The sequence below is a fragment of the Salvelinus namaycush genome, chromosome 3, assembly GCF_016432855.1.
Source record: "Salvelinus namaycush isolate Seneca chromosome 3, SaNama_1.0, whole genome shotgun sequence".
Classification (NCBI taxonomy): domain Eukaryota; kingdom Metazoa; phylum Chordata; class Actinopteri; order Salmoniformes; family Salmonidae; genus Salvelinus; species Salvelinus namaycush.
The window spans coordinates 73,190,529-73,205,294 of NC_052309.1; the positions used below are offsets into that span (position 1 = coordinate 73,190,529).

Genomic DNA, 14,766 nt, shown 5'->3' on the forward strand with positions numbered 1-14,766 from the left:
TGTCGTGCTGTTTCCTATTTGGTGTACCTGCAGGTCTACAGAAGAGCCAATGGAAGAGGAGCCTGTCTTGTAGGAGGAAACGGAGAGTTGTCACGACACCTTTGTCTCCATGTTCTTCGGCACTAGCCTTCTGCCATCCTCTCCTCTTTCCAGCCCTCGCCTCACCTCTTTCCATTTTCTGAGGATTGATGGACATGTGCTAGTCTCCCTTTCCAACTCACTGAGGTGAGTTTGTTAAAGTGTGTGTGGGAGAGGAGAGGCGGAACACACACACACACTGACCTAAAGGGGCCAGCGGCGGATATGCGTGATTGGTGGAGAAGCAGGAAGAGGCGGGACCTTTTGAAGAGCCTGTGTCTTGCTTTTTTCTTTCAATCTTTTTTGTAAGCAGAAGGCAGTGGATCCAGGAGTGTGCCTCGGCTCTGGGGCCCGAGAAGCTTTGTACATTTCTTGTCATACTTTATACTTTTCAGGAACATTAGAACTGAAAAAGCCAACAAGCAGCAAAAATATTTCAACAGCCACAAATACACTCACACACCCGCATTATACTATACACACTAAGTTCTCAACAGAGGAACAACAATGGGGTTGTATCAATGAATAATGCTCTTCCTTTCAGAGCATGCGTACCTCTGTTCCTATTTTGTCTGTCATTTGGTATTCTCATGCGTCTATTCAATAATCTGTTCAAAGCAGCACACAAACATATGATATGTATATTTGCATATATATAAATATATATATACTGTATATTCCTTTCACTGTATCTGCTATCAGCTGTGGTTGTGGAGTGGAGGTCGAGCTGTGGGTCCTGCCAAGGGAGACTTACTGGCTGAAGGAGACAACATATCTCTCCAATTCAGCCTTTCTTTTTTCTTCAGGAAGCCTCAGCTCCCTCCACTTTGTATGGGAGAGAATGCATTTTGAGGTGGTTTTTACCCTTCTACTTTGTTTGGACTATCAAAAAAGGACACATACATACCCACAATGAAATTTACCGCTTGGTGCAATGGATGCCCACGGATTGGACGAGGAAGGATTTTGTGGAATAATACTTGGATTATGAACTTGTTGTCTCACGCTTGCTGCTGCGACTGGGAGACTTGTGGTGGTCATGAGACTGGAGAAAGACGTTTTTAGAAGAACTTGGTGCCTTTTATATTAAATATCCCTGTTAACACCAACTACACCACCACTTAGCAGAACACAGGACAGAAAGACAAATCCACACACTTGTTACACTCATGTCTGTTTTGTTTGTATATTTGTTTGCTTGTTTCTTTCAAAATGCCTTAATTTCCTCTAGAGAATGCACCATTTTAGCCATCTCTGCAGAGATGGGATTCTACTCCTATGTCCTCTCTCTTTCCTCTCTTTCTGGGTTTGTGTAATACTCTAGGTCAAAGGTCAGTGTGGCTTTAACTGAGCTTTTTTTTTTGCGTCCTTTATCAATTCCGACCCGTACATATGCGGCTGACGGTATGATTGTGAGGAAATTTGAACGCTACAACGACCAACTTTTTGCTATGTCACTTCCTGTCACTTGTAAATACTGCATCCTTTCCTGCTTTGGCAAACCCCTCAACCTGAGACGGTTCAATAACAAACTCATTGTTTTTCCATTTATTTAGAGAGGAGGGACTGAACTTGGTCACTTTTTTAAACAAACGTTTTATTTTGTATAAAATATAAGATGTATACGAATAATGACAATAACAGTGTTAATCCAATCAAATTGGATATGAATATTAGATTTGAGAAGAGTAAAAAAAAAAAAAAAAGAAGCCACCTAAGCAAGCACACATTGTGTTAGTTTTGCAATCAATGTTTTGTCCTTTTTTCTAAGTGCCATTTGTTTTTTCCACACACAAAAAGAGACAACAGAAATGGTGATATGGGATGGATCTCATTTGGCAAATAATCTTGAGCAAGCACCACTTTAGATGTTTACACTGCAATACCCCAAATCCTCGAAACTGTTGCCCACTTGTCAGCTGTCATAAACCATTTGTTTGACTTAGTGTCCAGGTGCTGTGTTATCTGGCCTCTGTTGCCATCAATATTTATATTTCTCAATCAATGAAAAGTGTTTGCACTTGACGCCTATATGATCACACAAATTAAATACTTTGGAAAATATATATATTTTCAGTGGGAATTAGCACAATCATCATGCTTGAGGAATTCATACAAATCAAGTATATCTACTAGAGAATGGTAACCGACACCTCCCTTAGACATGCTCTGGAACTTTGGCGACTACTAAGTATTTTTAAACCTCTCGCTTTGGGCTGGATGTGTCTGTGTAGTTCATACATGCATAATCTATGAGCAGAATTACTGTCTTACCTCAATTAGCTACGCAATCCCTAGTTTAAAAGCCACTGTTTTTTTGGATGCTGTGCTGCGGCATTTTCCTTTTTTCCCCCACCTGGGCCAGCCCTCTAGCAATTTGAGTAAAACCAATGAGCTTCTGCCCCTCGCCAGCTAGCGAAATGTACATGGTACATCTACAGCAGAGAAAGAGAGATCTATGACATGGTGCACATATGTCACGTAATACACTATTGTTGGGGCCCACTTTTTGCTCGTGAGCACAACTTTCAGAACTACCGGCTAAAAAGTATACAAAAGTACTAGAGAATCACTTTAACCAGCATACTCTCAGAAGATAATGTGTGGTGCAGAGTGCTTGTCTACATTGATCATTTTGTTTTATTTCAAGCAATGTAACAACACTGACCAAGTCTTCTGCATCTCATTTGTCCTCTTTATTGAGGTAAAAAACTATCATTACGGAATAGGTTATTTCTGTAGAGTTGTTCCCTCTAATCATATAATCAATTCTCTACCAGTCCACTCACCATCGTAAGGTACTTTTGTCCCTTTGTCACACAACTGTATATTGAACTTATCTACATACTGTAATACCTATACAGTGACGATGTTTTCATAAACGTTAAAGGGGTGTCAACGCCTTACTCCCTCACTAGTTACCCTTTTTCATATGAAACACAAAGGGCTAGCTTAGTTCAATCCAAAATTAAAGTTTTAGAGGTTTTCAGCCCTGTCATTTGAAGTCTATATGACTCTATGTCCATCTCAAGTAGATCAAGCTTTATGCTCCAATCCCAAATGAATGGGAAAGTTGGACACTGGCACTGTCTAAAATGGTGAAATCAGATATGCTTGAATCCCAAATGAATGGGAAAGATTATCTGATTTCACCATTTTAGACAGTGCCAGTATCAAACTTTCCCATTCATTTGGGTTTGGAGCATACCGTGCATTCGGGAAGTATTCAGACCCCTTGACTTTTTCCACATTTTGTTACGTTACAGCCTTATTCTAAAATGTATTTAAAAACAAATTCCCACCAATCTACACACAATACCCCATAATGACCAAGCAAAAACTGTTTAATTTTTTTTGCAAATGTATCTCAAATTAAAAAAACACCTTATTTACATAAGTATTCAGACCCTTTGCTATGAGACTTGAGATTGAGCTCAGGTGAATCCTGTTTCCATTGATCATCCTTGAGATGTTTCTACAACTTGATTGGAGTCCACCTGTGGTAAATTCAATTGATTGGACATGATTTGGAAAGGCACACTTCTGTCTATATAAGGTCCCACAGTTGACAGTGCATGTCAGAGCAAAAACCAAGCCATGAGGTCGAAGGAATTGTTCGTAGAGCTCAGACAGGATTGTGCCGGTACCGATCTGGGGAAGGGTACCAAAAATGTCTGCAGCATTGAAGGTCCCCAAGAACACAGTGGCCTCCATCATTCTTAAATGGAAGATGTTTGGAACCACCAAGACTCTTCCTAGAGCTTGCCGCCCGGCCAAACTGAGCAATTGGGGGAGAAGGACCTTGGTCAGGGAGGTGACCAAGAACCCGATGGTTCCAGATTTCCTCTGTGGAGATGGGAGAACCTTCCCGAAGGACAACCATCTCTGCAGCACTCCACCAATCAGGCCTTTATGGTAGTGACCAGACGGAACCCACTCCTCAGTAAAAGACACATGACATACCGCTTGGAGTTTGCCAAAAGGCACCTAAAGACTCTCAGACCATGAGAAATTAGATTCTGGTCTGATGAAACCAAGATTGAATTCTTTGGCCTGAATGCCAAGCGTCACATCTGGAGGAAACCTGGCACCATCCCTACGGTGAAGCGTGGTCGTGGCAGCATCATGCTATGGGGATGTTTTTCAGCGGCAGCTATTGGGAGACTAGTCAGGATCGAGGGAAAGATGAACGGAACAAAGTACAGAGAGATCCTTGATGAAAACCTGCTCCAGAGCGCTCAGGACCTCAGACTGGGGTGAAGGTTCACCTTCCAAGCACACAGCCAAGACAATGCAGGAGTGGCTTCGGGACAAGTCTCTGAATGACCTTGAGTGGCCCAGCCAGAGCCTGGACTTGAATCCGATCTAACATCTGGAGAGACCTGAAAATGGCTGTGCAGCGACGCTCCCCATCCAACCTGTCAGAGCTTGAGGCTCTGCAGAGAAGAATGGGAGAAACTCCCCAAATACAGGTGAGCCAAGCTTGTAGCATCATGCCAAAGTTGCTTCAATAAAGTACTGAGTAAAAGGTCTGAATACTTAAGTAAATGTTATATTTACATTTTTAAAATGTATAATCTAAGAACCTGTTTTTGCTTTGTCATTATGGGGTATTGAGGGGGGGAAACTATTTAATCCATTTTAGAATAAGGCTGTAATGTAACAAAATATGGAAAAAGTAAAGGTGTCTGAATACTTTCCGAATGCACGGTATAGCTGGATCTACTTAACCAATGGTGTGGGACTTGGAATCATGTTGAGATTAGAGCACCTTTGAGGTCTGAAAATGTCAAACTTTGAATTGTGAGTGAACTACCCCTTTAACGTCATACCCTTATAGCTCCTATTGTCATACCGACCATGGTATGCTCTTTCGTTGTTGGTTTCCAGTGGTACTACTTCCCAGGCGGGGCATGTGACCTGATGTCACAGAAAAAAACAGGCATTTGCCATTTTGACCGAACTCTAATCACAGTGTTGTCACAATCATGTCATCGGGGTAGGAATTGAAACACTCATCACTTGCAAAATTGTTGGTGGATGCCACTGTACTCGCATGTAATATACACAGCGGTTCCTACTTCCTTTTACATGTGGCTATGGTGTGTGTGGGGGGGGGGGGGGGGGGGGGTGCTTGTGGTACATGGGACTGTTGTGACCTTGTTTTGTAATGTTTTCATTTCAATCATTGACCATTTTGAGATTTGGTGCATAGTTTTGTACCTCCACCTTGTATGGCATATATAAGGGTTATTGGGCTGTCCCGTGGGTGAGATGGCAAATGACAGAATTACCCTTTCTTTAATTGAACTGACGTGTGTTTTGTAGGTCAGGGCTTTTTTCCTGTGGGTATGTTGGAGGGGCAGCAAAAAAAACAACACTCAAATCAAGAAAGTCTACTCAGAATAGAGGAATGTTTTTGTGTGTTGCCTTTAGACAAAACAACAACTACAAGTGGCAACCATGCAAGTGTGTTCTTTCTGTCTAAACAGATACTGGAAGACGTCCAAGTCTGTGTAAATTATATCGACTTATCCACCATTTGAAGATAGCTTTATTGTTGCTGCCACACTATTTTGCTATTCAGTAAATAATGTATATTTATTGATATTTCATACGTTGTGTATATGTAGTGACCTATGATCGTCAAGGTTCAAAGAGTAATTGTATATTTTTTTGACTTTGGAAAGAGAAGTGTGTCTCTGTGTCCTTCCACTGCGCTGGTGTTTCAATCTCCACTTTCTGTGGTTGGATGTTTGAATATGTGACTGTCTTTTACCTTATATTTTAAATATATTCTTTCTCTCTTCTGGTCATAACTAATGCAGACGTTTTGAATTGATCAAAGCACATTCCTTAATGTCATGTGTTCTTTCAAATGCTTAACTGTTGCGACAATACAAATGTGTTTATACTAATTGCTACTCACGTGTATAAGTGCATATATGTGTACACATGTGCAATACACGCTATTTGAGCACTCTATTACTGTGATTTATTGATGAAAATCGCTGTCCCTTTGAATTTTTTTTCATGAGTTGCATTATGCACAGCGCCACCTTGTGGGTTAGCAAGGATCTTAAAGGGAATGTTGAGTCTGATTACTGTTATTTCAGGTTGTGTATATTTTAAAAAAGCCCTTTATTACTCATTGTAATGTTGTGACATCCTATTTGAGTATCTTTTTATTTTTTAAGTGGGCCTGTTAATTGTCAAACTCAATAAAGCGATTCACTGCTCCAATACAAAGAGGAGTAGAAATCTTTAATTTACAGTGTTGGTTGTGGGATAACATACATGGCTTTGAATAGTAAAGTCGATGAGAGTGGTTATTTTAAAGTATTTTTTTATCTCAGTTTGCAGTTTTAAAGTGAATTTCCTGCAATTGTACACATTTTGTCATGGCTTATGACGTGTTTTATATGCTATATGGTGGGTCTCCAGGGCAAGTGCCCAGTCCGTAATCGGGCTCTGGTCCAGTCAGATTATTGCTATACTAGCATCATTGAATGAGGCTTCAAGCTTGTAACAGGCAGGTCAAAAGCACTTCTTTAGGACTGCCCACTCCACGTACACATTTATGGTGGAAAAATAAGATGAATGGGAAATGCCAAGTGCATGGATGTTTAACTCTGGTGCTTGTGATGAGGGATGTTTATAAGTATGGTCAAAGCAACCCTCAAATTCATTCTCCAAACAGTGTGAGTGAATTAACTAAATGTTTTTTATGCATAGGCCTACTCACCAATATTGCAACATCTTGAGAAGAACTATTGCCGCCGTTCATGTGCTAGGGTGCCTAGTAGTCGAACTCGGAAATGTCGGACTTGGGAAACTGGTTGCAGTAATACATGTGCCGCGTTCAACCAGTTAGCAAGTCGGACAGTTCTTTCTTTGACATGGAAAAAGCATATGACTTTTATTGTGGCGAGAAGGACTTCTAATAAAATATTACTAGATCAGGACAATTAGGGGTCCAGATCGGTTCAACTCTATCAACCAGTCATGTGGTGGAGAATTGGACCGCCCAGGGAAGTGTGATCAATCCATGACACGCCCATCAACATTCCCTATCGATAGTCAGTGACGCCACGGCGTATATTTACGTAAATCTGGCGCTCCCGTTTCCTGGCGGAGAAGATGGCGGCTCCTGGACCGGGGGAGTATTTCAGTGTCGGGAGCCATGTCTCCTGCCTCACCTGCTTGGGGCAGCAATTGCAAGGAGAGGTCGTTGCCTTTGACTATCAGTCCAAGATGTTGACTTTGAGTATCCTTTTTACCATTTTCCGTTGTCACTGAATCGGTGGTCTTCCAGGCTGCAAGGGGCCTGGGGGTAACTGGTCGCGCTTGCCAAATTGAGATCCGCGCAAGCGTAGTCAGGAGACTAGCTAGGGAGCTAACTAGCTTACTCTTGATCAAAACGTAGCTAACCACACAATTTAAATACTGTTCCGTTCAGTTACTTTAAAAATTGTTACTTTCTATTTCAAGCCAGGTATGTAAAGTCTAGAATCGGCATGATCTTGAGTTAATGTTTGTTGTTAGCCAGCTAGCTATCGAAGTTGGCATGGTATTGTGCCATAATGCTAACTTGCTAACCCAAGCTATTGTGGTCAGCGTTAGCACAGTCAGTCCTTGTATGGATCACTATCTGGCAGCTCCCAAGGGGCGTTATGCCTGGCAAATTCTTAGAAACAGTTAGCATGCAGCTAGAAAAAGGACTAACTAGCAGACCACGCTTATAGTTGTATTATGCTCTAAAACAATGGTAATTTAAAGAACATTGTTGATGGCTTGAGGATAAGCTAGCTACCCACCCCAAGTTAGCTTACGTTGTCGAAACTGACACGCCATGATTCACCGGTGACCGTTTAGAAAGGAGTGACTGTCAAGTTCTTGGGTTAGCTAACGTTAGCTAGTAACTACCTACCTAAGTACTTTGACCCCTGTCAAGTGTTTTATAGCGGACTTGAGAAATACATTAACTATATGCAAGTTCTTAGTTGTAGCTATATTGGAAGATGGCCAACGTTACCTAGTTGCTGTGAAATATGTTATGTGAATGTGCAGACTTGTATTTCATAACATGAAGGATGTTGATAGGATGAAGCCAGGTGTATTTCTTACAGGCAACATTTGGAGAAGACCTATACAGAATAGGTTGGGTAAAGTTGAGGTATTATACACATCTCTTGCGCATTTAGCCCAGATAAATTCCTTTTTAAGGCTTGCACAGAGCACTGCTTAAAGAAATGGGCAGTCATGAAAAGTGCAAGATTTGATATGTTGCAGAACTCTAAGGAAGCCATTTGATTTGGACTATTTGCTCATACATACATTGCAGAGCACTAAGAATTCTGTTTGCGTGGTTGTGCCGGCCAATCTTCCACCTCTGCCTGGTATAGGACAGAAAGGCCCAGAGTCAGGCCACCCTGTGATAGTGAAACAACTGCAGCCACAGCCAAGGGAAGGAATGTGATGTGTCTGTCAGTCAGCTGTTATCACACTGCATCAGCATTGTGGATTTCAACAGTGTGCATTCCATACCTTCACGGTCCGGTGGATGTCAAACAGGTCTCTATTACCTGGCTGGAAGGTAGTACTGCCTCAGAATCCTCAGACTTTGCTCATTTGATCTTGTTAAGTTAGAGACATTTGATCAATGTCCGTTGATGACTAGCCCTTGTTTTTTTTAAATAACAGATCTACAATGTTAAGGTAGTTAAATCTAGTCTACTTTTTTTGTGAATGTTGTGAGATGCATAGAGGGTATTTTTCCAATGCTAGGGGACAAGTCACTCTTCAAGATGTGTATCATGTAGGCCTATTCACTTGAGGTATTTTGCTTATGGAAGCACACTGTCATGTTTTCAGGGTGACACAATAGCATAGTATAGTGCAGGGGGTAAATACAGCTTCTAGATCCAGTCAGTCATACCCTCATGGCATGTTAGGTTGTTTCCCTTGAGGCTGGTGAGTCACTGAAAGGTCTTGATGTCAAACAGGAAATCCACAGCCCTCTATTACTGTTATGGAGGAAGTGCAGCAGCCGTGAAATGAAGGATTGTAAACCTGAATGAGTTCAGCTCTGAGCACTTTATCTCTGTCTGCCTTGTAATGGGAAAACGTTTCTGACCATAGTAAAGACACAGGCCTTCTTCCCAAACTTTTACTCATATCCAACCTGGTTTTTATTAGGAAAATAATTAGCTTGGCTCAGGTTTGAGAGTCTTTTCGGGAAATCAGTTGAAGGGCAAGTTCTGTGCTGCCTTCGGTTGTTGTGAGGTCACAGACATTCTGTGAATTTTGTCTGTCACTAGACTATAAACCGTGTCTCAAGGGCAGTGAGCAGGCTGCTACTAGATAGTATCCTTTGAGCTTTCTTTAACACAGTTGGGTGTTTGTGAAGGCTACTCTTGGCAGTTGTGCTTAGTATGCCAATTTTGTTTTGTTTTCTGCCTAGCAGGCTATTTCCCCTCTTTCGCTCCACAGTATTTCTGATATCCACATGATGAATTGTGGTTCGTTCGTACCCAACCTCCTCCCTTACAAACAATGCATTGGACTCTTTGTCCCCTCACTTAAGTTAGCAGAGTTGAAAGGTGATCTCCTGGTGGTGTGCATACGCCTCATGCCGTCTTCAAATCAAATGTTGTATTTGTCACATGCTTCTTAGTCTACACCTGTTGTTTAACTGTGAAATGCTTGCTTCTTAACATCTCCTTTGAGAAGTTCTGAGTGGGCTATTCATTTTGTTTAGTTGCTGGTGGTTTGTTTGACTGGTAAGTCCCGAGCTTAGCCTATGTTTAGGACTTATGTTATGGGTTGTAACAGTCTGCATTGTTTCTTGGGCAAGAGGCTGTTCCTGGACTGCAGTGGTAAACCCTGGACCTGTTTCCTAGGTTATGGGGAAGCATGATCACAGGATGTTCTGTTGTGAGGAGGCTGAACATGAATGGCAGAATATAGGGGGTATGTGGGGGGGAAAGAGGAAGTTGTTCCATCAGGGGATCTCCAGCACCTGGCAAAGTTGGATTGGTGCTGTGCTTGGATTTTGTGTTCTACTAGAGTAGAATATGTTGTGCTCACTTATTAGGCCTATTTGGTCAGTGGTTCACTATTGAGCGACTAAATTGCACTATGCCATTTAGAATGTGTGTTCTGACTTCTCCTTAAGCTCAATAACATAAAAATGTTAATTTACCTCAGGTCTGGCATAGCCTAATGTTTGTGGAAGAAGTGATAGAATTATGATTCCAGCTGATCCATTGTTTCCCTCACATACAAGTCCTGCATGTATATTTAGTCTAATGCTAACTGCTGCTAATTTGACCTCCATTCTGAATGTGTAGTACAGCCTATTTGCCTTGACCCACTGCCCTTTCAGAATGCGCCCCCTCCAGTGGAAAGGCAAACGTCAGCGACGTGGTTCTGATTAACTTAGCCTACGTGTCTGAGGTGGACATCATTAATGACCGCACTGAAACTCCTCCTCCACTAGCATCTCTGAATGTCAGCAAGGTAAGACCAGCCAATCACCACTCCTCACACCCTCCTTGACACATCTCCTTCTCATACCAGGTAGTGACGAATCATTGGACATCTGGTCATTTTGTCATTAGCTTTATCAATAAGTCCTGCACTAACTCACTCGATTCAGCTAATTGTGGTTCAGTCAGACTAAAGACTGTCGTTAGTTTAGGCAAGCTGATTATCCTAGTTGAATCAGGTGTGGTTATGCTGGGCTGGAACAAAACCCTGCACACCCCATTGGTTTTCAGGACTGGAATTGGGAATCCCTGTCCCAACACGGAGTCAATGAATTGTATAATTTTGGGTGCTTTCACATGTTGATTGGAACCATATGTTTAACCTGAATGGATTGTTTGTGTATTTAAAGAATGAATGGCTATTGTCTTGCCCCCAAAAAATCCTAAAATGTTCCATCACCATATCATTAAACTTTGGTCGGCATCAAACAAAACCCACCTGTTCCACATTTGACTAAAATTATCAGTAAGCAGTTTCTAATATTTATTTGTATTGCTAACGGGTGGAAATTCCTTATAAAGTTCCTTTCAATGCCAAATATATTTTTTGCCTTTTACATACTTAAACTTCCAAGGGCTTTTGGGGTTCTCAGTTGAGAATGTTGGCTATTGTGAACAGCTCTAACGTTTTGGTTCTCCTTTTCCAACACGCCTGCAGCTTGCCAACAGAGCACGGTCGGAAAAGGAAGACAAGTTATCCCAAGCATATGCAATTAGTGCTGGAGTCTCTGTGGAGGGCCAACAGCTATTCCAGACTATACATAAAACGTGAGTATCGTCTCTTGTCTCTAATACTGGGGCTTTGCTTCATCCGACTATAGAAACATCAGTTATTTACTTACTATGACGGTCCCCAATGGTCAGGGAAGGCTGTTTTTAAAAAGTGCTACCCAATGCATTTAAATAGTGTCATTGGATGTTGAGGTTGCCTTCACTGTTTAGTTAACCAGTTTTAATGCCAGTCTTTGATTGAGTAATGTTTTGTTTTAAACCCTATCAAATAGTATGCATTCCATTATACCTCTTGGTTCTAATGCGATTGTAGTGTTGATCCCTGATTTGGCCTAGACTACAGTGAGTGACCTATGACCGTAAGTCTTTCAGTACCAACACTGATTGACCAATTTCTAATGTAAGCTGTTAATTCTGTAATGTTCTTTTGTTTAATTTGTTTGTATATTTTCTTCAGCATCGTTGCTGTTCGATATGCACCTGTCCACCATCCGATACCTGCTGCATTGAGTCATCTGTCTAAATGTGTGACCTGAAACCTTTAACCTCAGTACCCTGACTAAAGGCAGCTACTGGGTGCTTTTTTTCAAAAACATTCTCCATCTCTCTGTAGCATCAAAGACTGCAAATGGCAGGAGAAGAACATCATGGTGATGGACGACGTGGTCATATCCCCACCTTACCAAGTGGAGAACTGCAAAGGCAAAGAGGGTAGCGCTTTAAGTCACGTACGCAAAATAGTGAGTATGCCTTACCACCATTGAAGGGAATACAGGAATTGCAGTACCAGAAATTTGATTGAGGATAAAATGTTACTTGTCCCGTCTTGTCCCTTGCAGGTGGAGAAACATTTTAGAGATGTGGAGAGCCAGAAGTCAGTGCAGCGGCCACAAGCACAGCAAACACAGAAAGACTCCACTTTATCATCTTGAGCCGGAGGTTCAGTCCGGATAGGGGGTGTGGGAGGGGGAATTGGTTGGGGGAGGTCACAACGACAAAGGCAGTTTTGGTTTGTTCTTTTCTCTTCCCCTCCCTTCAACATCAGACCAAGGCCAGTGTTCCCCTGCCCCCCCACCTCCATCAGAGGTGTCCAACATTTTGAACTGGACAAAAGGGGGTCCCAACCGAGAGGGAAATATCCAGTTCATTTTTAAAGATAATCTAACAAATGTAATCTCAATTTGCCACCATTCCCCACCCACACTCTTCTTCTTGACCTCTTACCTTCCCTTCTGTTTCTTCTCTCCTCCTGCCATCAAGCCTGCTCCTCACTTCCATTTCACAGAGAAAAGTCACTTGATTTCTATTCATTGGTTGATCTATTTTCTAGTCATTTTTCGTAAATTTCAAGAGTAGAAATTTATGGTAAGAGATAAAGGACCTTTTCTAATATTGAAATACTGTTTTGACAAGAACACTAATTTTAATAGCTTTCTTGAAACCACATGGTTATTTTTTTAACAGCTGACTGAAAGGATGCCAATAGTGACACGTGTGAATGGGATGAATGGGAACTCTCACAATCTTACAAACATGCACCCAGTAGGTTATTGAAATTGCTGTTTTCCCTCAACTGGGGAAACACTCAAATTGTGTTAACATTATTAATCTGACATAAAATAGACTTGAAATACCTCCCCCAAATTGTCCTTTCATAAAAAATACAATTTGTAAACACCCATTTGGTTCTAGTAGCTTGAAATATTTTCATGAAATGCTTTCCTTTTTTCCAAACAGACATGACTGTCTGCTTTTACCCATAAGCACTTGCTGCATGGTCCCGCCTGAACTAAATTTGCTCTTTTTTTCTGTGTATAGTTTTAATTCTGGAAGCTAAAGATAAAGGGCATGTGTTATTTTAGAGTAGAGGCTGGGCTGTTTTCCTCTTCCCTTTCATCCTTGTCCCTCATGGTCTTTGATTCTACAATACAGTACCTCTTCTACGATGGGACCACATTGAAATCCAGCTCTTTTCTTACATTCTCCATCTCCCACTCCTATTGTCTACCGACCATTGACACACTTTGGCAGGTGAAATCTGCTCTTCCGCCCGACTCAATGCATTCCTCCCATGTTCGAACAAGAAAAAACAAATTAATTAACCACGTTGGCCAATATCATATGGCGTGCCACTGAACCGTGTGCGATGAGATCGATCTCAGTTCTGTATGGGATGCTTTGTATTCACTTTTGGAAAAAAAATGTACTTAAAGATACCATGCCATGTTTGAGACTGGGATGGGGAGCAGGTTTCCCAAATGGCCCAAAGGCCCCTATCCCAGCCTCGTGTTTATAACAATGTAGCCTGATTGGAGGCTCGGCCAGTGGGGTTAAATTGTGACAGGCATCCGCGTTGTTTACCCGTCCATCGTGTGTCAACGAGGCTGCCGTTGCCAAGGTTTCCTTCCCAGTATTTTATTTTTTATTTTTAAATAGCTAGTAACATGGAAATAAAAAATAAAAAAAACGACGTTTGCAGTTTGTCATGTTTCTTTTTTGGTCTTTGGTGTTCATGGTTTTCTAGTAGTTGATGTAGCAATCAGTCTTTTGTGCACACTCATATCAAAATATTCCTTTCTCAGGGAAAAGGAATTCATCTTCAACTCCTAATTGTTTTGTTAAATGCATTATTTCAATGTTTTATTGAGCTGGGTCATCAGGGATGGATGAATTGCAGTTGAGGCAAACCATTTTTGTTCTCTGCTATGCCTTCAAATTGTCAGCAGAGGGCAACATAGAAATGTAAATGAAGGTGAGATGTATGGATGTGGTAAACATGCAATGACCATGTCCATTCAATAGGTCAAATCAGACAGTATCCAAGCTCTAAGATCTTGCCTTGAATAAAAAAAGTATCCACATAACAAAGAACCATGGCACATTGTCAGAATTACACAATGACATATCTAAAAATCAATTTGGTGAAATGCCACAAAAGGTGTTGAAATACTATGTTCCCTATTTACTCACTTAATGAATTAAATAGAGTAGGCCTGCCTACCTGTCATGTGAAATTGAGGGCCTCTAGGGGCATTTGTGGGCTACTCCACATAATCAAAAATACAAGGGAGATGCACTCAACAAATTAAAGGAGCCTATTCTTCCTTATAGAATGGCATGCTTAGTCACTCATTGTAGTTTCACTCTGGCTTTAGTTCTGACATTTTTTACCTAAATTAAATCATTAATTAAGGCTGAGAATAGTTTTCCTTTGTCCAGGACTCCATGTATAGAGGTGAAACAGTACCCTACACATGCGTTGGTCAGCAGGACAGTGTATGAACCTATTATTCAGTTTCCCCTTTATCACCACCTAGAACCCCTCCAGGTGCAAATAATTGTCCATCTATTAATTTGTGGTCAAACTCTCAGATGGTGTAGCAACTGGTGGCATGATAAACTTGTT

At 41.4% G+C, this 14,766-nt stretch overlaps 2 protein-coding genes across 2 annotated transcripts in view; both read left to right on the top strand.

The window, feature by feature from the left end:
* Positions 1-1,805, top strand: part of LOC120037573 (histone deacetylase 5-like) — a 93,963-nt gene extending 92,158 nt beyond the window's left edge. The window contains exon 25 of the mRNA XM_038983583.1: positions 34-1,805. Coding sequence (XP_038839511.1) covers positions 34-73 — 40 coding nt within the window. The 3' untranslated portion in view covers positions 74-1,805. The remainder of the gene's footprint in view (positions 1-33) is intronic.
* Positions 1,806-7,177: 5,372 nt separating this feature from the next.
* LOC120037587 (protein LSM12 homolog A) lies at positions 7,178-13,841 on the top strand. Its single transcript, XM_038983588.1, has 5 exons — positions 7,178-7,345; positions 10,466-10,599; positions 11,287-11,396; positions 11,974-12,100; positions 12,200-13,841. Exons 1-5 carry the CDS (start codon positions 7,219-7,221, stop codon positions 12,290-12,292), a joined length of 591 nt encoding a protein of 196 aa, XP_038839516.1. The 5' UTR covers positions 7,178-7,218; the 3' UTR covers positions 12,293-13,841.
* Positions 13,842-14,766: the final 925 nt, after the last annotated feature.

Excerpts from the sequence above, each read along its gene's own strand:
- LOC120037587 (XM_038983588.1), top strand. The coding sequence starts at position 7,219 with ATGGCGGCTCCTGGACCGGGGGAGTATTTCAGTGTCGGGAGCCATGTC. Across the intron at positions 10,600-11,286 it reads CATCTCTGAATGTCAGCAAG|CTTGCCAACAGAGCACGGTC; the intron begins GTAAGACCAGCC and ends ACACGCCTGCAG. Across the intron at positions 11,397-11,973 it reads TTCCAGACTATACATAAAAC|CATCAAAGACTGCAAATGGC; the intron begins GTGAGTATCGTC and ends ATCTCTCTGTAG.